The sequence below is a fragment of the Leucoraja erinacea genome, chromosome 1, assembly GCF_028641065.1.
Source record: "Leucoraja erinacea ecotype New England chromosome 1, Leri_hhj_1, whole genome shotgun sequence".
Lineage (NCBI taxonomy): Eukaryota > Metazoa > Chordata > Chondrichthyes > Rajiformes > Rajidae > Leucoraja > Leucoraja erinaceus.
This window is the reverse complement of record NC_073377.1, coordinates 111744139-111768369: the sequence shown is the minus strand read 5'-3', so window position 1 is coordinate 111768369 and position 24231 is coordinate 111744139. Positions and strand designations below refer to the sequence as shown.

Below are 24231 nucleotides of genomic sequence, written 5' to 3'. Positions count from 1 at the left end.
CGTCTATTTGTTATTTTTAGTGTGTTTTAGAAGTTTGTGTTAATGTTCTCTGGTTTGTTTTATGTGGGGGAGGTGGTCAGGGGAAATTTTTTTTCTTACCTTGCCGGAGATGTGATTGTTTTCCGGATCGTATCTCCGGTTACCCTGCAGCCTAACGTCATGGAGCTGGAGGCCTTGCTCGGGTCTGACTTTGAGCCCCATCACAGGGCCGTAGACTTATCATTGAAACCGATCCCTTGCCTGGGATCAACGCTCCAACCGCAGCCTGTGGTTTTCACCACCCAGGAGCTCGCTGTTTCGGGTAGAGACCGATGTCGGGAAGCTCCAAACTATGCAGATGGTCCAACCAGCCCCGAACTGGGGTCCGATTGCCCATCATGGGGAGCTGACATCCCCTGGTGCAGGAGCTTGATTGCCCCGACCCGGAGGGCCTGACTGCCGGCTACGGGAGCCAAGATCGTCCCGTCAACGGAAGGCTCGAGGTCCCCAATCGTGGGAGAACAAAGAAGGGAAGAGTGACTTTTTTTCGCCTTCCATCATGGAGAGGAATATGTTCATGTTAAATGTATTTAATGGGTTTTTAATGGTATGACTATAGCAAATCAAATTTCTTGTACGTTGTAAAACATACTTGGCTAATAAAGTATGATTATTTAGATGACAAGATGACAAGAATGGATGGTAATAAGGGCATTCATCATATGGGCATGTGAAGCGGGCTCCAATTAATCATGGACTTGTCATATTTAACAAAGCAGGAAAGCAAATTGTACTAAGCAGCAGAGATTGTGACAAGTTACTGCCAGTATCATCATAATCATTTTAATTTTCCATACTATATTAGCAGAAGAAATCCAGATATTAACATTGCCCAGTAGAAATTATAGAACTGAGAACACATCGAGGATTAATTTTAGGATCTACAAAATATAGATGGTTCGATTCCTCGCTGAATAAATTTAAGAGGAATTGAGAGTGACACCATAGATTATAACTGTTTTGAAATTAATCTGGGATGAATACACTGTTCTACAAAATGTTTTAATACCACTCTCTTTTTATTTTCCTTCTCTCTCATCAAGGTAATTGAGTCAACAAGTACATTGGATGCAGCTATAGCTATAATCATATTTAGAGAACAAGGTAAGCCATTTTCTATAAGGAAAACTGTGTGTCCCATTCGCAAAGTATATGAAAAAACAATTGTCTTAAATTTGTTCCATAAAATATGTACTAAATTGTGCTGACTGGTATATGGGGATTCCATATACAACTGCTGGCTGTCTGTTGTGCCAAACTTAGCTGAATTAAAACAAACATGTTGGGCAAGTCCTCACCAACTCTCACCAACCTCTACATATGCGCCGTAGAAAGCATTTTATCAGGATGCATCATAGCATGGATGGGGAACAGCTCCATCCAAGACTGACAGAAATTGTAGAGAATTGTGGACGTAGCCCAGACCATCACACAAACCGACTTCTCTTCCATTGATTCCATTTACACCTCGTGTTGCCTCGGCAAGACCACCAGCATGATCAAGGACCAGTCGCATCCTGGCCACTATATCTTCTCCCCTCTCCCATCAGGCAAGAGGTAAAGATGTATGAAAATGAAAAACCTTCAGATTCAGGGGCAGTTTCTTCCCAGCTGTTATCATGGCTCAATTGTAATCATGTATTGCCTTTCGGCTGACTAGTTAGCACACAACAAAGCTTGGTACACGTGACAATAAACTAAACTAAACATTAAACTCTGTACCAAATCAATCTTAACATTTTAGAGACAATGGAGGGGTTGAGAGAGTCCTTCGACTTTAACATTTAACTTTTTCTCATTCTTTTAAAAATCTAGTCTTGCAAGCTGTGCAAAATTAGTGACAGGTGATTTAATGCCTTTTAAATCTTATGGCAATGCAGTTATCAAAGGATGATTGAAAGTATTTTCCATCGGTTAACGTAATTATTGAATATTGAGCATTGTGTGTTCCCACAAGATTATTCTTTTTGATCACATTCAATACCATTGGAACGCTTGTTTCTGAAATAAAAGTAGTGCAATTGAACTCCTTCCCACAAAATTGCTGTGAATGGTAGCTAAAACCTAACCAGATTATGCTTCGTTATATTCCGTCTTTAATGTGGCATCATTTAACAATTTGCAATATTTAAAATACAATAGAACAAAAATATGACCTATTTAATGTTCAATAATCTCCTCCAGTCATGTTAAGGCACCACCCCAACACATTTGCTTTTACAAACATTTTTAAAGAGCATATGTGCCAAATGACAGCTGTTTTAACCACTACAAAAGTAAATTTGCATCTGTAAAACTCATTTAATCAATCAGTTTGCTTTTGTAGAAATGGGTATGAATTTGGACTGAAATGGGAAGAATAAAAATGTTTAACTTGGTATATTAATTTATGTTATAAATAGATGTGGTATGAATGTGCTGGCAATGACATTCTGTTTGTTGATGGTGTGGAAAATATCACAATGCGATGTGTTATAATGGTTTGAAACCTTGGTTCCATAGAAAAATCTAGTTGGATATTTTTTTTTCTCTAAATGGGTAGAAACCATATTGTTTTGAACAGGTTCTGGAAGCTTTTATCACAAGAAGGACGATTAAAGTCCTTATCCTCCTCTTGTTCTCTTCTGGTCAGGTCAGGAAAAAAAACCTTCTGTTTCAAATTAGTTATTTGTGTAATGGCAGGATGCAGAGGAAAACCGTATGATAATTATAACATAGCAACTGAAAACTGCAACCAGGAATGGTTGGGCTAACATACGATGAGCGTGTAACATCACTGGGCCTGTACTTGCTAGAGTTTAGAACGGGGGACGGCAACCTGGTTCTGCATAGGGGCCGGGACGCATGTCTGTGAGCGGATGGCGGGCCACATCTATTACGTGTACGCATGGATCCCGCCCCGGATGGCAGGCATCAAATTATGTGTTCACAGAAGGTAGACAAAAATGCTGGAGAAATTCAGCAGTTGAGGCAGCCTCATGCAATCCTTGCACGTCTTACCCACTGAGTTTATCCAGCATTTTTGTCTACCTTCGGATTTTCCAGCATCTGCAGTTCTTTCTTAAACTTGTTCACAGAAGGTGCGCGTCTGTGCCGGCAGCTTTGCACAGGATGCGGTATAGCCACAGCTCGGCCACGCTCGGCGGGCCGGATGATTACGGGAAAAAAGATCTGCCTGCAGGTCGGATGATTTTGGGTTAAGGGCTGCATTTGGCCCGGGGGCCGTAGGTTGCTGACCCCTGGCTTAGAAGGACGAGGGGGTACCTCATTGAAACTTACCGAATAGTGAAAGGCCTGAATAGAGTGGATGTGGAGAGGATGTATCCACTAGTGGGAGAGTCTAGGACCAGAGGCCACAGCTTCCGAATAAAAGGATGTGCTTTTAGAAAAGGGACAAGGAGAAAATTATTTGGTTCAAGGGTGGTGAATCTGTGGAATTCATTGCCACAGATAGCTGTGGAGGCCGTCAATGGATATTTTTAAAACGCAGATTGAAAGATTCTTGATTATTAAGGGTGTCAGAGGTTACATAGAAACATAGAAAATAGGTGCAGGAGTAGACCATTCGGCCCTTCGAGCCTGCACTGCCATTCAATATGATCATGGCTGATCATCCAACTCGGTATCCCATCCCTGCCTTCTCTCCATAACCCCTGATATCCCCTGTCTTTCCTCAGATTAGGAGACCAAAACTGTACGCAATACTCCAGGTGTGGTCTCACCAAGACCCCGTACAACTGCAGTAGAACCTCTCTGCTCTTATACTCAAATCCTTTTGCTATGAATGCTAACATACCATTTGCTTTCTTCACTGCCTGCTGCACCTGCATGCCTACTTTCAATGACTGGTGTACCATGGTTTACTCCTACTATTTGCTTCCTATCTGCCAGCCAGCTCTCTATCCACATCAATACTGAATCCCCAATACCGTGTGCTTTAAGTTTGCATATTAATCTCTTATGTAGGACCTTGTCGAAAACCTTCTGAAAGTTCAGATATAACACATCCACTGGTTCTCCCTTATCCACTCTACTGGTTACATCCTCGAAAAATTCTATAAGATTTGTCAGACATGATTTACCTTTAATTAATCCATGCTGACTTTGTCCAATGAATTCACCACTTTCGAAATGTGCTGCTATCCCATCTTTAATAGCTGACTCCAGAATTGTCCCCACCACCGATGTTAGACTAACTGTAATTCCCCGTTTTCTCTCTCCCTCCCTTTTTAAAAAGTGGGGTTACATTAACTACCCTCCAGTCCTCAGGAACTACTCCAGAATCTAAAGAGTTTTGAAAAATTATCACTAATGCATCCACTATTTCTGCAGCTACTTCCTTAAGTACTCTGGGATGCAACTTATCAGGCCCTAGGAATTTATCGGCCTTTAATCCATTCAATTTACCTAACACCACTTCCCGGCTAACCTGGATTTCATTCAGTTCCTCCATCTCATTTAACCCCCGGTCCCTTGCTATTTCCGGCAGATTATTTATGTCTTCCTTAGTGAAGACAGAACCAAAGTAGTTATTCAATTGGTCTGCCATGTCCTTGTTCCCCATGATCAATTTGCCTGTTTCTGACTGCAAGGAACCTACATTTGTTTTAACTAATCTTTTCCTCTTCATATATCTATAAAAACTTTTAAAATCAGTTTTTATGTTCTCTGCCAGTTTTCTTTCATAATCTATTTTCCCTTTCTAATTAAGCCTTTTGTCCTCCTCTGCTGGACTGAATTTCTCCCAGTCCTCTGGTAAGCTGCTTTTTCTGGCTAATTTGTACGCTTCATCTTTTGTTTTGGTACTATCCCTGATTTCCCTTGTTATCCACGGATGCACTACCTTCCCTGATTTATTATTTTGCCAAACTGGGATGAACAATTGTTGTAGTTCATCCATGCAGGTTTTAAATGCCTTCCATTGCATATCCACCGTCAACCCTTTAAGAACCCTTTAAGGTTATGGGGAGATGGTGGGAAAATGGGGTTCAAAGGGAAAGAGATCAGCCATGATTGAATGGCAGAGTAGACAAGACCATAACATCTCCACCACCGTGTTTCACAGATGAAACATTGTGCACATTGCACTTCATTTCCAAAACATAATTCCATTTCTGCAGAGGAACCAAATTTCAGAATGAAGTATATTTGCATAGCCCATTTCAGTGTGCAATTGGTGCATCTTACTGGTATACAAATAATTGTTTCATCTTAAGCCAACCATGGCAACTGAGATCCCTACTACAGAATGCAGCCTTCAAGGGACGATACAGTGCAATATATAGTTCTCAGCATTGTAGAGCATCAGTTTAATTGTCCTAAGTCTGCAATGGGGTAGAGTTGACTTGGACAGTGCCCTGGTTTACAGAACAAGCGTTCAGAAGCCTGATAAGAGTGGAAGAAGCTTTTTTCTCAGCCTGGTGGTGCACAAGCTTCCGTCTCTTTGGCTGGACAGAAGGATTGACCAGGGAGGGATAACTCCTTCATTCTGTTGGCTACTTTTCCAGGGCAGTGTGAAATGTAAGTGGAGTCAATGGTGAAAAATCTGGTCTGTGTGATGGACTGGAATACATCTACAATCTGCAATTTCTTGCGGTGTTGGGCAAAGGAGTTTGCAACCTCAACATTGATGCAACCCAGTAGCCCTGACCCCATCAGCAATAAGACTTGCATGCAGTAAACCTTATTAATTTGTCTGAAGTTCATTATGTCCAATTTTGGACAGGAAATTCAGAATGAAATATTTTTGTATGAATCCTAATTAACTCTTGTAGAAACACGGAACTGCAAATGCCGATTTATAAAAAGAGACACCAGGTCCTGTGGTAACTTCTCCAATTTACTTCTCCAATTTCCGGTAGCCCTTGTTGTCTCCTCCCCTTCCCAGCTCTCCCTCAGCCCTCTGGCTCTTCCTCTTCCTCTTCCTTTCTTCTTCCCGCCCTCCCCCACCCTGCATCAGTCTGAAGAAGTGATTCGGCCCGAAACATTGCCTATTTCCTTCGCTCCATAGATGCTGCCGCACCCGTTGAGTTTCTCCAGCACTTTTGTCTACCTTCGATTTTCCAGCATCTGCAGTTCCTTCTTGAACATCCTGTAGTAACTCAGTGGGTCAGGCAGCATCTCTGGAAAACATGTATAGATGATGTTTCTGTGTCCTGATCCAAAACGTCACTTATCCATGTTCCCCAGAGATGCTTCCTGACGCGTTGAGTTATACCAGAACTGGCACCAAGGTGGCTTGTTGACCAGATGATAACATATCTGGTTTCTCCCCAAGATACATTTCAACCTACCTCCATTATATCTCTTAACTTTGCCCCTGCCTTAGCTCATCTGCTATTAAAATAATCTCATCCAAGTATTTTGTTTCCTGAAGACTCGACCATTCCAATTTTCTGCTGGTTGGTCTCTTTCATTATGCAGCTCATCCAAAAATTGACTAACTCATTTGGATGATTTGCATCATGCCCCCTTCACCCCACTGCAACAAGGCTTGCTAACCAGCTATGGCCTCTGGGCTCTGTTTTAGATTCCCTTGTTCATTGTTTACAAGTTTCTCCCGAGTCTCTCCCTTCCCTGTCTCTGTAAGCTCCTCTGGCCATAAAGGCCTCAGTGATCGCTGCATCTATTTTTGGCCTTTTGCCCATAAGGTTTTCATCGCTTCATCTTTGCAAAGCATGCCATATCTGTAACTGCTTCGATTTTGGTCACCAGCCATCTTTGTCTCAGTATTTTGTTCACTCCTAACATGCTCATTAAAACTTAGTTCTTTGCGCAAGTTTCTGCTCGTCCCCTGTAATCTTTATCCCCTTGTCTGGTTCTATATCAGATCAAAATTGATATCACTTGAAAAAGCCTTGGGCTTTTCTATTGATAGTGTTGTACAAATTCAAGTTTATTGTGGTCACTTTGATTACATTAAATTTTGCAAGTGATAGAGTAACATCATGCTTTCCGAGTTTGCAAATTTACAAAGTTTCTTAAGATGTGGACTATTACTTGGTCAGAACATAAACACTGAGCAGGCAGTGGATTGGGTTTTTGGCTTCCTATTGTGCAGTGTACAAAATACATACAGGTACACAACCTTTTATCCGAAAGCCTTGGGACCAGACACTTCTCAGATTTCGGAATTTTTCGGATTTTGGAATGGAAGATTTTTAGCGTAGATTAGGTAGGTAGCGTGGGCGGCTTGAAAAATCTGGAGCGGCTGCCTCCTCCCCGGAGACCAGGGAATCATTGTAAATCATTGCTTAAATGTTAGTCAGTTAGTTTGGAGGGATTTTTTATGTGGTGGGGGGGTGAAGGGGGAAACTTTAATTCTTAGTCCCCTACCTGGTCGGAGAGGCAGGGAGCGGGCAATGCCTTACCGGGTCGCCGTGCAGTAAGCTCCGGAGTGCTGTTGCCGCCGACCCCCAACATCACGGAGCTGGGGCTGCGGGCGTCCGGCCGCGGGCGGCGCCGGTTGGAGTTCCGACCCCGGCGAACTCTACCCCTGGTTGCGCGGCGCTCCAAATCCAGCGCGGCCGGACGCCCGCAGCCCCAGCTCCGCGATGTTGGGAGTTGGCGGCCACAGCGCTGGAATACCAGCGGAGAGCGGGCAATGCCTTACCGGGTCGCCGTGCGGTAAGCTCCGGAGCGCTGTGGCCGCCGACTCCCAACATCGCGGATCCGGTAAGGCATTGCCCGCTCCCCGCCTCTCTGACCAGGTAGGGGACTAAGAATTAAAGTTTCCCCCCCCCCCCTCCCCCCCTTCCCCCCCCCCCCCCTTCTTCATAAAAGCCCCCCCCCCCAAACATAACTGACTAACACTTAAGCAATGATTTACAGATGTTTAAGTGTCTCCCCGGTCTCCGGGGAGGAGGCAGCCGCTACAGTAGTACAGACCTGGGTTGACCGTGGGTCGTTTCGGGTCAAGTTTGGCGCCAAACGCGAGCTTTGGTGTGCAGTCGACGTCCTGGAAAAAATGTCCGGTTTTCGGAGCTTTTCGGTTTCTGGAACTCCGGATAAAAGGTTGTGCACCTGTATTACTCATTGAGTGAATGACAATGAAATTGAGATTTTAAAGCAGCTGAAGGCCAGGTGCTTGGATACTTCATAATTAAGTATCCAATGTAAATTGAAAGCATTGTATTGCAACTGTTCACGATCATATACTTTAAGATACTCTTCCTTTAAATGATATACAACCAGGCAGACAATCTCTCATTAAGTTTAAGAAGGAACTGTAGATGCTGGAAAATCGAAGGTAGATAAAAATGCTGGAGAAACTCAGTGGGTGCGGCAGCATCTGTGCAGCGAAGGAAATAAGCACCGTTTCGGCGCAAAACGTTGCTTATTTCCTTTGCTCCATAGATGCTGCTGCACCCGCTGAACCTCTCATTAAGCCTAGCCTACTGTAGCTATTTATCAAAATGAAATAGAATATATAAACAATGTATGGTATATGCACATCATGTCTTGAATGAAAGGAGAAATTAAACATACAGGTGCACAACCTTTTATCCGAAAGCCTTGGGACCAGACACTTGTCGGATTTCGGACATTTTCGGATTTCAGAATGGAAGATTTTTAGCGTAGATTAGGTAGGTAGCGCGGGCGGCTTGAAAAGTCTGGAGCAGCTGCCTCCTCCCCGGAGACCGGGAGAATCATTGCATAAATGTTAGTCAGTTAGTTTGGAGGGATTTTATGTGGTGGTGGTGGTGTAGCGGTGAAGGGGGAAACTTTAATTCTTAGTCCCCTACCTACCTGGTCGGCGACTCCCAACCTCGCGGAGCTGGGGGCTCCGTCCGGCCGCGGGCGGTGCCAGTTGTAGCTCCGACCCCGGCAACTCTACCCCTGGCTGCGAGGCGCTCCAAATCCAGTGCGGCCCGCGGCCGGACGTCCCAGCTCCGAGAATGTCGGGAGTCGGCGGCGTCGCAGCGCTGGGATACCAGCGGGGAGCGAGCAATGCCTTACCGGGTCGCCGTGCGGCAAGCTTCGGAGCGCTGTGGCCGCCTTCTTCCAACATTCGCGGAGCGTCGCTGGATTTGGAGCCGCGGAGCTGGGGGCACCACCGGACCCGCGGGCGGCGCGGTTGGAGCTCCGACCCCGGCAACTCTACCCCTGGCTGCGCGGCTCCAAATCCAGCGACGCTCCGCGATTTGTTGTGTGTAAGGGCGGCCACAGCGCTCCGGAGCTTGCCGCACGGCGACCGGTAAGGCATTGCCCGCACCCCGCTGGGTATCCCAGCGCTGCGACGCCACCGACTCCCGACATTCCTGGAGGAGCTAGAGCGTTCGGCCGCGGGCCGCGCTGGATTTGGAGCGCCTCGCAGCCAGGGGTAGAGTTGCCGGGGTCGGAGCTGAAACCGGCGCCGCCCGCTGAGCCCCACCGGCCACAGCGCTGCGGAGCTTACTGCACAGCGACCCGGTAAGGCATTGACCGCTCCCCGCCTCTCCGACCAGGTAGGGGACTAAGAATTAAAGTTTACCCCTTCACCCCCCTTCACATAAAAGCCCTCCAAACTAACTGACTAACATTTAAGTAATGATTTACAGATGTTTAAGCGTCTCCCGGTCTCCAGGGAGGAGGCAGCCGCTACAGTAGTACAGACCTGGGTTGACCGTGGGTCGTTTTGGGTCAGGTTTGGCGCCAAACGCGAGCTTTGGTGCGCAGACGACATCTGGAAAAAATGGCCGGTCTTCGGAGCTTTTCGGTTTCTGGAACACCGGATAAAAGGTTGTGCACCTGTAATTGCATTTCCTTCATTTAGGGACGAATAGACCAAAGGGAATAGACTTCCATCTAAATCGTTTTAGAGTTGTGATACTGCTTTGATTGTGTGGAAAATGGCACTGACATTTTACACCCTCGTTCACCAAAATAACTTTTTGCTGCGCTTGTGCCGTCAGTGGTTTTACCATGAAGTGCAATAAGCTAAAATAATTCACTGTGATATAAAAATAGTACCATCCTGTTTTGCTCGGTAAAATTTTAAATTTTGTTTCAATATTTACAATTGTGTTTATTCTCATAACATGAATCGTATTAAAAATTTGTCGATGATGCCTTCCAGTTTAGCCATAGTTGAATTTACAAACTGTTGTATCAAATTCCTTGTCTTTTTACATTCTTGTCTTATTTATTAATTACAGCTACAATTAATATCTACTACATAATAGGAAATGCCAAAATATATACAGTGCCCTCCATAATGTTTGGGGCAAAGACCCATCATTTATTTATTTGCCTCTGTACTTCACAATTTGAGATTTGTTAATCCTCCTGCCCCCCCCCCCCCCCCGCCACCCCCCCCCCCGTCTTTCCATTACCTTTGGAAACTTTTATTGCTGTTTATCAGCATGAGGACCAAAGTTGTGCCAATCAAAGTCAAAGAGGCCATTATGAGACTGAGAAACAAGAGTAAAACTGTTAGAGACAGCAGCCAAACCTTAAGCTTATCAAAATCAACTGTTTGGAAGAAAGAGAGCAATTGTAAGCTTACTAATCACCAAGGGACTAGCAAGCCAAGGAAGACCTCCACAGCTGATGACTGAAGAATTCTCTCTATAATAAAGAAAAAAAACAAACACCTGTCCAACAGATCAGAAATGCTCTTCGGGAGTGTGGATTTGTCAATGACCACTGTCCGCAGAAGACTTCATGAACAGAAATATAGAGGCTACACTGCAAGATGCAAACCACTGGTTGGCTGCAAAATTAGGATGGTCATGTTACAGTTTGCCAAGAAGTACGTAAAAGAGCAACCACAGTTCTGGAAAACGATTTGGTGGACAGATGAGACGAAGATTAACTTACATCAGAGTGATGGCAGGAGAGAAGTATAGAGGAGAGAAGGAACTGCCTAAGATCCAAAGCATACCACCTCATCTGTGAAACACGGTGGTGGGGGCGGTGTTATGGCCTGGGCATGTATGGCTTCTGAAGGCACTGGCTCACTTATCTTCATTGATGATACAACTACTGATAGTAGTCGCATAATTAATTCTGAAGTGTATAGATACATCCTATCTGCTCAAGTTCAAACAAATGCCTCAAAACTCATTGGCCGGCAGTTCATTCTACTGCAGGACAATAATCCCAAACATACTGCTGAAGCAACAAAGGAGTTTTTCAAAGCTAAAAATTATCAATTCTTGAGTGGCCAAGTCAATCACCCGATCTGAACCCAATTGAGCATGTCTTTTATATGCTGAAGAGAAAACTGAAGGGGACTAGCCCCCAAAACAAGCATAAGCTAAAGATGGCTGTAATACAAGCCTGGCAGAGCATCACCAGAGAAAACACCCAGCAACTGGTGATATCCATGAATCGCAGACTTCAGGCAGTTATTTCATGCAAAGGATCTGCAACAAAATACTAAACATGTCCACTTTCATTTACATTACATTGCTGTGTCCCAAACATTATGGTGCCCTGGAATGGGGGGACTATGTATAAACACTGCTTTAATTTCTGCATGGTGAAACTAAAATGTATTAAAAATGGCCTTAGTCAGATTTTAACAATGTGCACTTAACCACATGTGAATTTTTCTATTATAAATCTCAAATTGTAGAGTGCAGAAGCAAATAAATACATGATGGGTCTTTGTCCCAAATATCATTAGGGCATTTTCGGAACAAGGTTTGTATGCATTCTCCATCTTGCATGTACAGGTACACCATTGATTTCCCAGCATCCTTGGTTCCAGTGCCTTGCCGAATTATACGTTTTGCCAGACCAACAGAGCTCACGTAATAATAATTCAACAATACACCTCTGATCCACCAATTATGCCACACCTGTGTCTAAAGCACCATGAACTGCTAGATCTCCACCACCAACAACTGCAGATGTAAGCAATTCTTTTTTTTGGCACTAAGGTACACGTACCAAAATAATTCTCACCAGCCGCAATGCAATCTGAGGCCTCCCAGTAAATTTAAAGTGCACACTCGTAATTTTGTTCAGATTGAAGGAGGTGCCGGTCGAACAGTTGCCAAAAAATCAGCAGTGTACCTGTATTTTTCTGTTTCTTCCTCATTTTGGCACAGAACCCAAATTTGACGTCTTTAATTACTGGACTTGTGTAAGACCCAAGATGGTAGTTTTGTAACCATCTTAAAGATAATTGACCTTTGGTGGGTGTGTGATGAACATTTTACATTAGAGGAATGTAAACTGACTACATCCATGTAAAGTCATTTACAATTGGACAAAATTAAAACGATTGGAATAGTTTTCATTAAACTTGACAACATATTTGTTGGTCGGTCTAAGAGTACCTTCAGGATAGACTAGGTTTATGACTAATTTATTTTTGTTACGTGCATCAAAGTACAGTGAAAGGCTTTTTTGTTGCATGCTATCCAGTCAGGAAAACGACCATACACAATTACAATCAAGCCGTCCACAGTGTACAGATAATGGATACAGGAATAACATTTAGTGCAAGGTAAAGTCCAAATAAAGATAGTCGGAGAGTCTCCAATAATATAGATGGGAGGTCAGGACCTCTCTCTAGTTGGTGATACAATGGTTCAATTCCCTGATAACAGATGGGAAGAAATTCCTGAATCTGGAGGTATGTGTTTTCAAACTACAGTTCAAGAAGGCAACTTACTATGTTGTTGAGTGCTCCTAAGCAATGGGCTGTAAAACGTAGCCATGTTACTATCTCATCCAAAATGAATTAAATATTGATGCGTTCTTAATCTCTAGGTTTTGTTATGGCTGAATACATTGTAATCTATTGACAAATAATGAACAAGACTGCATGGGAAAAGTAGGCAATTGAAAGCTTGTCTTTGTGATTTCAGCCACTCCTCGGAAAAGGAAACTGAGCACACTCGAAAATAACAGTTCTGATGAAAGTGATGATCTTCCTATTTCCATTGCCACAAAGAAGAAGAAAACTAATCGAGTAGGTCTTGAATTAGTGCTGCCAGAAACCTATTCCAACTCTCTTTTGTTTTAATTTGCTGATTTGAATGCAACAATATTTAATGATGTTCAAAATTATCACAGCAGCTTCATCTGCTAAACAGTTTGGTAAAATATATTAAAAATAAGGTAAAGGTAGGTGTATAGGAAAAGATGTTTTATTTTGGTTTGATTTTGTTCACCTGGGGAACCTAATTCAACATTATTCTACTGTCAGTGTTATAGATGTAGTATCTTAACTTTCATTAGTACTTGTGTGAAGCCAGGATATCAAGGGTATTTTAAAAACAAATTCAAGCCTCTCATCTTGTCTGTAAATTCTTAACTTACTGATGAACACAACGTTTTCTTAAACTCTGGCTTTATAAATGGAAACACATTCTTAAATCTTGACTGACTGTTCTACTGTTTTCTCTTTCTTTTGAGTTTTTTGGTTTGTTTTAAAGCCATGGCAGCATCAGATTTTTTATTTTTACAGATAACAAATATAATATAATCTAATAACAAATCCTGTGCATTTATCTGGGTAGGTCATAGATAACAACATTAATAAAGAACTAGGGTTTAGTTCTAAAATCTTTCTTGCCAGATGGCCCGCTTTATTTTTCGGGCTGCTTCAGTAGTTGTAATGTACTTTTTGAACATTTCTCATTTAACTAATTCTGTTTTGGCCAAACTGACATGAACGTTACAAAGAGATCGCATTGGTTTGGGAAACTCAGTTTGAGATTCAAATACCATCTCTACTTTATAATTGCAATATTGATGGATAACCCTTATTTTAAAGTGAGCTGAAGACACTGATTTATCGCTGTGGTTAAAATTATGAATAAATTCAATTTGTCAAGCATGTTCATGCCTGCCCACAATCTGACCCTGTTTTCCAGTCAGTGTTTTTTGATTTGACCAACAAATAACCCCACACTACAGTTTGCTCATTCCATCTGGAGGATGTGAAGCAGATAAATTATATGGTCAGTGGTAAAGGGGTAGCACTTGTCACTTTTTCTGGAGGAAAAGTTGCCCTTGAATTTAAGGTCCGAAATAAGCCTTTCAATCCTAATATAACTGTAAGTCTAGATCCATCTGCACTGGATATGTTCCAAATGGGACCCACTTGGACGGGTCGGCGTGGGCAAGTTGGGTCGAATCTGTATAATGCTGTATGACTCCGTGACTGATTTACCATTATTCTGATTGAGGTACAAATCCAATTGGTGTTAAACATCATCGTTTTTTTTCTGTGAAACATTGCCATTACAACTGAAGCATGTACAAATACATACACACCAAAATTCACATGCACATCTAAATATTGGACTTGATACTTCCTGTCTGCTTGTATTCTTCCGTTTACCTTTAGTTTAGTTTGGCGATAGCGTGGAAACAGGTCCATCGGCCCACCAAGTCCGTGCCAACCAGTGATTCCTGCACATTCACACAATCCTACACACGCTAGGGACAATTTACAATTATACCATACCAATTAACCTACAAACATGTATGGCTTAGGAGTGTGGGAGAAAACCAGAAAAAATCTATGCAGGTCACAGGAAGAACATACAAACTCCGTACAGTACAGCACCCGTAGTCGGGATTGAACCTGGGTCTCTGGCGCGAAAACAGGTCCATCGGCCCACCAAGTCCGTGCCAACCAGCGATTCCCGCACATTCACACAATCCTACACACGCTAGGGACAATTTACAATTATACCATACCAATTAACCTACAAACCTGTATGGCTTAAGAGTGTGGGAGAAAACCGGAGAAATTCTATGCAGGTCACAGGAAGAACATACAAACTCCGTAGAGTACAGCACCCGTAGTCAGGATCGAACCCGGGTCTCTGACGCTGTAAGGCAGCAACTCCACCACTGTGCCACCTATGTCATTGGTTCTTTTATGGACTACAACATCAAGATCTACATCTATTCTAACTGTAAAGACTTGTAGTTTAGATTAGAAATAAAACATGGAAACAGGCCCAGCATCCTGAGATTTAGACAATGTTAATTCTCCTACGTGGGTACATTTACTAACCGGAAATAATTTTAGTTACCATCTTATGAAACAGGAATTTTATTTATTTTTCTCAGTTTTGTAACTTGCTTGAGTTTAAGACTAGCACACAATTGGAACATTTTCTCTTTTTGAAATATAAATGATTCTTATTGGTGTTTCTCTAGTTCAGTTTAGTTTTACTTTCAGAACCAATTTTCATACAGACAATTAAAGGCCGAGAAATATATGTGATTACTTAAAGGGGTGGGGAAATTTGCACGTGTGTATTCATGTCATTAGACTGATGATATGTTGTAATAAAATAAGAATATAAAATTTTAAATTCCTTCAAACCATTGCTGATTGCATTAACTCATTCAATTTTGATACCTACGTGACATATTTTGTAACTTCCCATTTAATTTAGCTTGAGTCACAAGATTCCATTGAAGATTATGAAAAAAAAGACTCTTTACTGAGAAAGCTGCACAATAAGTTTCCAGGTTTAGATAAAGAGGTAAGTAAATTCTCCTTAAAAAATCATTTTAAACATCTTTTACTTTTAGGATGTATTTTGAATTATTTCAAACCCAGCTGGTTAGTTGCATCCCGCCTGGTCAGAAATTGACTTTTTTTATTGGGGTGTCTATTTTAATAGCTTGCAAAATGGGTTGGTGCCGATTGTGGCACCAACTAATGGGCTGTGGCTTCCTATTATCTACAATCTCATTCTTCAAAGTAAAGCTCAGCATTTAATACCGTCATCCCCTCCAAGCTGGTTATCAATCTCTCAGATCTGGGTCTCTGCGCATCCCTCTGCAATTGGATCCTCAACTTCCTCATTCACAGACCACAGTCTGTCCATATTGGTGGAAATGTGTCACCCTCGATAACAATCAGCACGGGAGCACCTCAAGGTTACGTGCTCAGCCCCCTGCTGTACTCACTCTATACTCATGACTGCGTAGCCGGATATAGTGCGAACTCCATCATCAAGTTCGCCGACGACACCACTGTTGTGGGACGTATCACTGATGGGGACGTCAGAGTATACACATGAGATAGACCGATTGACCAAATAGTGCCAGCACAATAACCTGGCTCTCAATACCAGCAAAACCAAGGAACTGATTGTGGACTTTAGAAAGGGTAGAATGCGAACCCACAGTCCCGTTTATATCAACGGGTCGATAGTGGAAAGAGTCAAGAACTTCAAATTCCTCGGCGTGCATATTTCCGAAGATCTCTCCTGGTCCTAGAAGCTGCAATTATAAAGAAAGCACATCAGTGCCTCTACTTCCTGAGAAGACTACGGAGAGTCGGTATGCCAAGGAGGACTCTCTCGAACTTCTACAGGTGCACAGTAGAGAGCATGCTGACCAGTTGCATCGTGGCTTGATTCGGCAACTTGAGCGTCCAGGAGCGGAAAAGGCTGCAAAACGTTGTGACCGCTGCCGCAGTCCATCATCGGCTCTGACCTCCCTATCATCGAGGGATCTATCGCAGTCGCTGCCTCAAAAAGGCTGCCAACATCATCAAGGACCCACTCCATCCTGGCCACACACTCATCTCTCCGCTCTCTTGACGACTTGATCTAGAGTTTAAAACTGAATCAAAGTAGACATCTCTGTTGACTTTACACTAAACTTAATGTGTAACAGGATGTTATTTTAGATCATAGCAGTTGTGGGTACAACAGATTAGCTTTAAGGAATATTTTGAGATATGAATCTATTATATTGATATGTCCAGCCTGTAGGCAATTTGAAAGAGTCAACAATGCCTTACGATGAAGTTAGCCTAAGTTAATTTTATAAATAAGTTTTTGGTCGTAACTCTTATTGTCTTCATTGTGCGCAAGAATTGTATGTCAAGGCCAGAACATATTGAGAAAAGACTAGCAACAGCCCAAAATTTGGTCTTTCGTAGATCAGATGTAAAATTAGTCACCAAAGGTGCCAGACGAATTCCTGTTCCTTTTCATCATTTAATTAAAATAAACAATAACAGAATTAATCAAATTGTGAAAGTTTAAGTTATATATAAAGGTCTGATTGGGTTATCAGACCGACAGAATAATTACTCATTTCAATTATCTTAAATATAAACTAATGAAAATCAAAAGTATGAAACTGTTAATATTTAATAACTTGCATAATGCTTATTCCAACAATGGAGTAAGGAGTCAATTAATGCTAATGGAGAATTTGCTGCATGTGAATACTCGGTACTGAATATTTTGATCATAGCGTTGGTAAATACCCAGCAACAGTGTCAATTATGTTGTCAGAATAAAGGTTTATATGAATTGATCATTGTAACTGTATAACTCTATAAGAAGCTTAATTTAATGTAGCTTGAGTAAAAATATTAATGTTATCATTGCATTTCATTATTTTCTTTATTAGGAGCTTAGGGAGGTCTTGGAAGAACATGACTGGTCCTACTGGGAGGCCTTGGAAGCCTTGCAGGTGTTTGCCAATGAAGATTCAGGTTATCTCTATTTTGTTCTTTTGTTTAAAGTCAAAGCTTGAAAGGGCTTTCAAAAAAAAGCTTGTCAAGGGAAATATGCAAACTTAGAATATTTTCTTCCACAGTTTCAAGCAGTAAATATTGCAGTATTTAGTGCTGAGGCGAGTCAGAGATTCACAGGTGATCTAAGGCGGAGTACATTTTTCTCAAGTAAATTAGTTTTGGGCAAATTACTATCAAGTGCACAAAGCACAGTGTGCTCTGGGTTGTTGCGTGTATGTTTTGGGAGATAGAGGTTAACTTTAATTTGATAATGCACAACATTCCCTCTCCCCTTAAACCTGTGCACTCTAGTTCTTCATTTCCCTAACCTAGGGAAAATATTCTCCATCCACCTGGTCCAATATATTTTGTTTATTGTTGTAATTCTTCATGTTTTTAATTTTTTTTATAAATCTTCATGTCGTCAGAAGTGACATTGCTCACTAAAATTAATTACTCCCTTAACAGTTCCACAACTTAAGTGTTAACTTAAATAAAAGGTTAACTTTAAAAAAAAAAAGTTAAATAAAAGGTTAGAATTGTCATAGCTCTGGCTCATAATAAATGTGACATTCTAGCTTGCATCCAGTTTCTAATACATATGGATGTGTGCACATATTCTTGTATTCATATTGTATATCTTAGCGTGCTGAAACTCTTTTACAGAACAAGTTTAAATGAATTAATACTGAAAAAGTAGCAAGCCTGAGGATGAGGAACTGTTTAAAATCAGCAAGGTTGATTAAAAGGGGAAAGATAGAGTATGGATGTAAGCTTGTAGCGGACATTAAAACAGACCACAAGTGGTTCGATAAATAAGTGAAGTTTTTGAAGACATGTCCTCAATGGTCAGAAAAATGGAAATAGTAATTGGGAACAAATAAATGTAGAAAATGAAATGAAATGCATTGTTTAGATCTGCCTCCGTAAGATGTTGCGTGGTCAGCAAAAGAATAAATTGAAGGAAATTGGGATCGCTAAACAAATAGTAATCAATAAAGCTTAAAGGCTGACAAATCCTCCAAACCCAACAAACGACTTCCCATTTGATAAGCTGTGACCAGTGGGCATTGCAGTGATCAATGGCCTTCACAATATCAATCAGTGATTAGGATGCCAAAATGTAATGTTTGCAGAGCGTACGAAATATATATTCACTGAAAAATAAGGGGATCTGTAAAACTGTAAAAAAAAATTACTGGCTTGACTTACTGGAGCTGATTTGGGAACAGCTCCATCCAAGACTGTAATAAATTGCAGAGAATTGTGGATAGAACCCAGACCATCACACAAACGACCCTCAGATAATCTTTGATTGGACTTTACTGACTTTATCTTGTACTAAACATTATTCACGTTATTCCCTTTATCATGTATCTGTACACTGTGAATGGCTCGATTGTAATCGTGTGTAGGCTTTCCGCTGACTGGTCAGCATGCACGTGACAATAAACTAAACTAGATGCAGGGAAGAAGTTTCTGATGGCTGAATACTACAGGACCAGAGATAACAGCATCAGCATAAGGGGTATATAATTTAGAACTGATGGGGAGAAATTCACCTGAGCGTAGTGAATTAATTTTATATCCTAGAAGGCAGTGGAGGACGTCATACTCTAGAAAAAGATAGACGTATATCTGAACGTTAAAGGGATCATGGGATATGGGTGAAAGCTGGAACAGGGTACTGAAGGGAATGATCAGTCATGGCCTCAGTGAATGATGGTGCAAGCCTGTATGGACAAATAGCCTATTACTCTCAAGGACAAAAAGTGCTGAGGTTACTCGGCAGGTCAGGCAGCATCCCTGGAGAACATGGATCTCCAGGGATTCTGCCTGATCCGCTGAGCTATTTTAGCACTTTGTGTCCTTTTATGTATTAACCAGCATCTGCAGTTCTTTATTTCTAGTCTATTACTTTTATAAAACGTTTATTTCTTTTAAACCTCTCAGCTTAACAATTTAATGACATTGACATCTTTATCTTGGTTCATAGTGCAATAATCTAGTACTCTGTATTAAGAATTTATTAGTTAAAACTTAAGAGATGATCTTTTGTTTAAATTTAAGCTTTCTCTCCACTTTAACTGAAACGTATTTTTTTATATTTGTAGATGAAGTGCCTTGTGAGCCAGAACCAGAAAACGTAAATGGAAAAGTTGCCATCTCGAATTTTAAAACACAGCCAAAAAAGATATCAGTGCAGTCAAAACCAACTGGATCAAAAAAAGAACAGAACAATAAAATTAAAAAGCATCACAAAGGACAAAAAGCTAGCAGAATAGTTCGGAGGGACAGTAGTGATTCTGATGTGGAATCGATTAATTCTGGTGGTGATAGCTCCCTTGATGAAAACTACAGCAGTGAGGGTGAAGAGGTTGAAGATGAATACAGGACTAAAATTGTCAGTTTCCTGCAGGATGCTACCGTGGATGAACTTTACCTCATACCTCAATGTTCTTTGAAAAAGGCTCAGAAGATTATTGAACTCAGGCCTTTTAACAGTTGGGAGGCACTGGTAAGACAAATGTATTTTTATAACTTGAAAAACATTGCATAGGACGCATTTATTGTGCATATTGCTCTTTACTGGGGGACCTCTTGTGATTAAGGTGAGAGGGGCAAAGTTTAAAGAGATGCGCATGACACTTTTTTTCAGAGTGGGTGGTGGGTTCCATGAACGCGATGCCAGGTCATTGGAAGCAGATACCATTGTGCCATGGAAGAGGGGCTTAGATAGACACATGGATATGAAGCGAATGAAAGAGATAGGCACAGACATTGTGGGCCGAAGGACCTGTTCCTGTGCTGATTTTGGTCTATGTTCTATGATTAGATTCGGACAGTAAGATCATTCTGAACCAATAGCATTTGAAATAAGAGTCATATGATCATACTTTAAATAATAAATAGGAAGGGTTTTCCTTAAATTCTATCAGATTGACTGGTAATTCTGTCACTCATTCTGCTGGTGTAGAACCTTCATCTGTGACTGAACTAGGTAAAGGAACTCGTATTTAGGTTTGGGGCACATCAGCTAATTCTTGCTGTTTTAGCTTAAAAAATAATGGAACATTATAATAGCTCATTATTTTAACAGTTTCAAATGAATAGAAAGCTCCTTTGAGCAGCAACATGGCTTGAGATGCATTCTAGTTTGTTTGGGCACATCTTGGCGGAGAGGTTCTTGCTCTGTTTGAACATTATTGGTTTTATTATTCGATAACAAAGGGTTTTATTTCAATCCCTTTGCATCTTTTACTTGGATCGTAGTGTACATCTTAAAAACGTTTTGTAAAACCACCTAAAAAATAGATTTTCCTTCAGAGGATAGCGTTTCAATGGTGAGTAACCATTTTGCCTTGAGATTGCAGTTTGGCCATTAATTTGAAGTAGATTTTTAAAAAGTCCTTCTCAGGGAATGTAAAAGTAAAAGAATGCTGTAATATGCAACCAAATAATTAAAAGCGTACTGTAATGCGTTTGACATGAAGATCGTGAGCTCAACTATAGTTTTACTTTTTGCAGACGTTAAATTATCCTTATTTTTTTATGATTACTACTTTATTATAAAATGGCCAGTGTTTGCACTTCTCCTGCTGTATGACATAGCAAACATTCAATGTACTTCTGTAGCTTTTCAATCGAAAATGTGCCTTAATCTCTGAGTACAAATTATATGCAAATCAAACAGCTCCTTTTCAGACGTGTTTCCACTCAACTTCTTTCTCTGGGGTGGTTTCAAAACTGTAGATGGCCCATTTAAAAATCTTTATCAGTTCTGCTCCATTTCCAAATGTACTGTTCGTAGCCTCCCTCGACTTTTAGTAAGACTGTTGCAGCGCGCCTCGTGTAACTTGATGTGATTGTTGCTTAGCGCTTAGTTGTTGGCCTGCAGAACAGGCAACAGAGAAAGGACAGGTGGCATTTTCGGTAAGGACCTGCTGAGTTCCTCCGGCACTTAGTGTTTTGCACAAGATTCCAGCATCTGCAATTCATTCTGAAGAAGGGTCCTGACCTGAAACAACACCAGTCCATTCCCACCCCAGATGTTGCCTGATCCACTGAATTCCACCAGCACATTGTGTTTTGCTCATCTCAGAGCTGCCAAGTATTACGGATTTTCCGTATTTTGTAAGGAAATGCGATAAGAATACTGATGTGCGATTTTGTGTTGTTAAACACGGAGTTCAGTTCAGTCTGAAGAAGGGTCTCGACCAGAAACGTCACCCATTCCTTCTCTCCAGGTTTAAACAGAGCGCTGTCAGTTTAACGCGTGGGAATTTAAACAAAGAGCGCTATGGGATCTAAATATAGTGCTACCGGCTGGAGCGCTATGGGCTTTACACATAGCGCTATGGGTCACAGACCGTTTAGGAAAATTCTCGTATAACAATGTGTCTTTGGAATTCTCTTTGAGCTTTTGATTATTTTTCAGGCAGTGGTAGAATTCTGGATAAGCCGAGTGGTGAAAGGTTACCAGTGGGATTGCAGTTACGTTGGGATTGGCCTTGATTTTACAGAATGGTGGGTGGGCTCAAGGGGAGAGAGGGAGGGGTGGAGAGAAAGGGAAGGAGAGAGAGAGGAAGAAAGAAGGAGGGAAAGGGGAAGGAGAGAGGGAGGGGGTGTGAGGGGGGGAGGAAGGGAGGGGGAGGGAGAGAGGAAGGAGGGAGAGGGAGGCTTCCAAAATGGCTTCTGCATAATCTGGTGCTAAAAGCAGGGAGCAGCCGTTCAAGCAGCAGTATACAAAGCTATGGCAATGAATGCACTGTCAAGCAAGGTGCATAGAAGATATCAATTGGTGGCAAAGTTATGTATTCTTGTACTCTTACATGCGTATGACCGCGTAAAAATAGAGATTTCCTCAGCAAAATACTGATTTTCAGGTACAGGTGCACAACCTTTTATCCGAAAGCCTTGGGACCAGACACTTGTCGGATTTCGGACATTTTCGGATTTCCGAATGGAAGATTTTTAGCGTAGATTAGGTAGGAAGCGCGAGTGGCTTGAAAAGTCTGGAGCGGCTGCCTCCTCCCCGGAGACCGGGAGAATCATTGTAAATCATTGCATAAATGTTAGTCAGTTAGTTTGGAGGGATTTTATGTGGTGGGGTGGGTGGGTGAAGGGGGAAACTTTAATTCTTAGTCCCCTACCTGGTCGGCGATTCCCAACATCGTGGAGCTGGGGGCTCCGTCCGGCCGTGGGCGGCGCCGGTTGTAGCTCCGACCCCGGCAACTCTACCCCTGGCTGCGAGGCGCTCCAAATCCAGCGCCGCCCGCGGTTGGACGCCCGCAGCCCCAGCTCCGCGAATGTTGGGAGAAGGCGGCCTCCGCGCCCTGGAGCTTACCGCACAGCGACCCGGTAAGGCATTGCCCGCTTCCCGCTGGTATCCCAGCGCTGCAACGCCGCCGACTCCCAACATTTGCGGAGCTGGGGTGGGGGGCGTCCGGCCGCGGGCGGCGCTGGATTTGGAGCGCCTCGCAGCCAGGGGTAGAGTTTCCGGGGTCGGAGCTACAACCGGCGCCGCCCGCAGCCCCAGCTGGGAGTTGGCGCCAAAAGCGCTGCGGAGCTTACTGCACGGCGACCCGGTAAGGCATTGACCGCTCCCCGCCTCTCCGTCCAGGTAGGGGACTAAGAATTAAAGTTTACCCCTTCAACCCCCCTTCACATAAAAGCCCTCCAAACTAACTGACTAACATTTAAGCAATGATTTACAGATGTTTATGTGTCTCCCCAGTCTCCGGGGAGGAGGCAGCCGCTACAGTAGTACAGACCTGGGTTGACCGTGAGTCGTTTCGGGTCAAGTTTGGCGCCAAACGCCAGCTTTCATGTGCAGACGACATCCTGGAAAAAATGGCCTGTTTTCGGAGTTTTTCGGTTTCTGGAACACCGGATAAAAGGTTGTGCACCTGTACTAGAATATGCTCTGACAAAACTTGGAAGCTCTATCATCTTACTTTGCGCTTGTTTGACATGGTTTGAGTATCTTATTTAATTTGTCCATCTAACAGAAATGGAATTCAAACACCTGAAATTAGGATGGAATGGTATAAAACTTAAAAGATTCTAAGGTTTAGGTTATCAATGTGCAGTATTTTAAATGTTGTAAATAATATGTGGAAATTGAGAATGTACACGCAGCAGTTGTGAGTTAATACGCATTATTTCATTTGGATTGTACTACATTGATTGACAAGTGGCTGTTTACTGCCTATCTCTAAATGGTTGGTTTAGTTTGCAGATACAGTGCAAAAACAGGCCCTTCAGCCCACAGAGTCTATGCCGACCAGTGATATCCGTACTCCAGCACTATCCTACACACTGGGGACAATTTACAATTTTTGCCAAAGCCAAATTAAGCAACAAACCTGTACGTCTTTGGAGTGTGGGAGAAAACTGGAGCATCCGGAGAAAACCCATGCGATTGCAGGGAGAAGGTACAAACTATACATACAGCATCCGCAGTCGGGATCGAACCTAGGTCGCTGGTGGTGTGAGGCAATACCATGCTGCCCACAAATAGCCCCTGTACATTGATGATCTTGGTAAACCTGAGAAGAGAAAGGGAGCAGATCTCTTTTCCTGAAGAATAGACAATAGGTGCAGGAGTAGCCACTCGGACCTTTGAGCCAGCACCACCATTCAATGTGATCATGACTGATCATCCACAGTCAGTACCCCGTTCCTGCCTTCTCCCCATATCCCCTGAATCCACTATCTTGAAGAGCTCTATGTTGGTGAACCAGATA

General features: G+C 42.3%; 1 protein-coding gene across 1 annotated transcript in view; it reads left to right on the top strand.

The window, feature by feature from the left end:
• The window catches only part of LOC129700803 (SWI/SNF-related matrix-associated actin-dependent regulator of chromatin subfamily A containing DEAD/H box 1-like), an 84382-nt gene that overhangs the window by 13606 nt on the left and 46545 nt on the right, over positions 1–24231 (top strand). The window contains exons 4-8 of the mRNA XM_055641507.1: positions 1083–1143; positions 12843–12946; positions 15396–15485; positions 17377–17461; positions 19597–20000. Of these exons, the coding sequence (XP_055497482.1) occupies positions 1083–1143; positions 12843–12946; positions 15396–15485; positions 17377–17461; positions 19597–20000 (744 nt within the window). The remainder of the gene's footprint in view (positions 1–1082; positions 1144–12842; positions 12947–15395; positions 15486–17376; positions 17462–19596; positions 20001–24231) is intronic.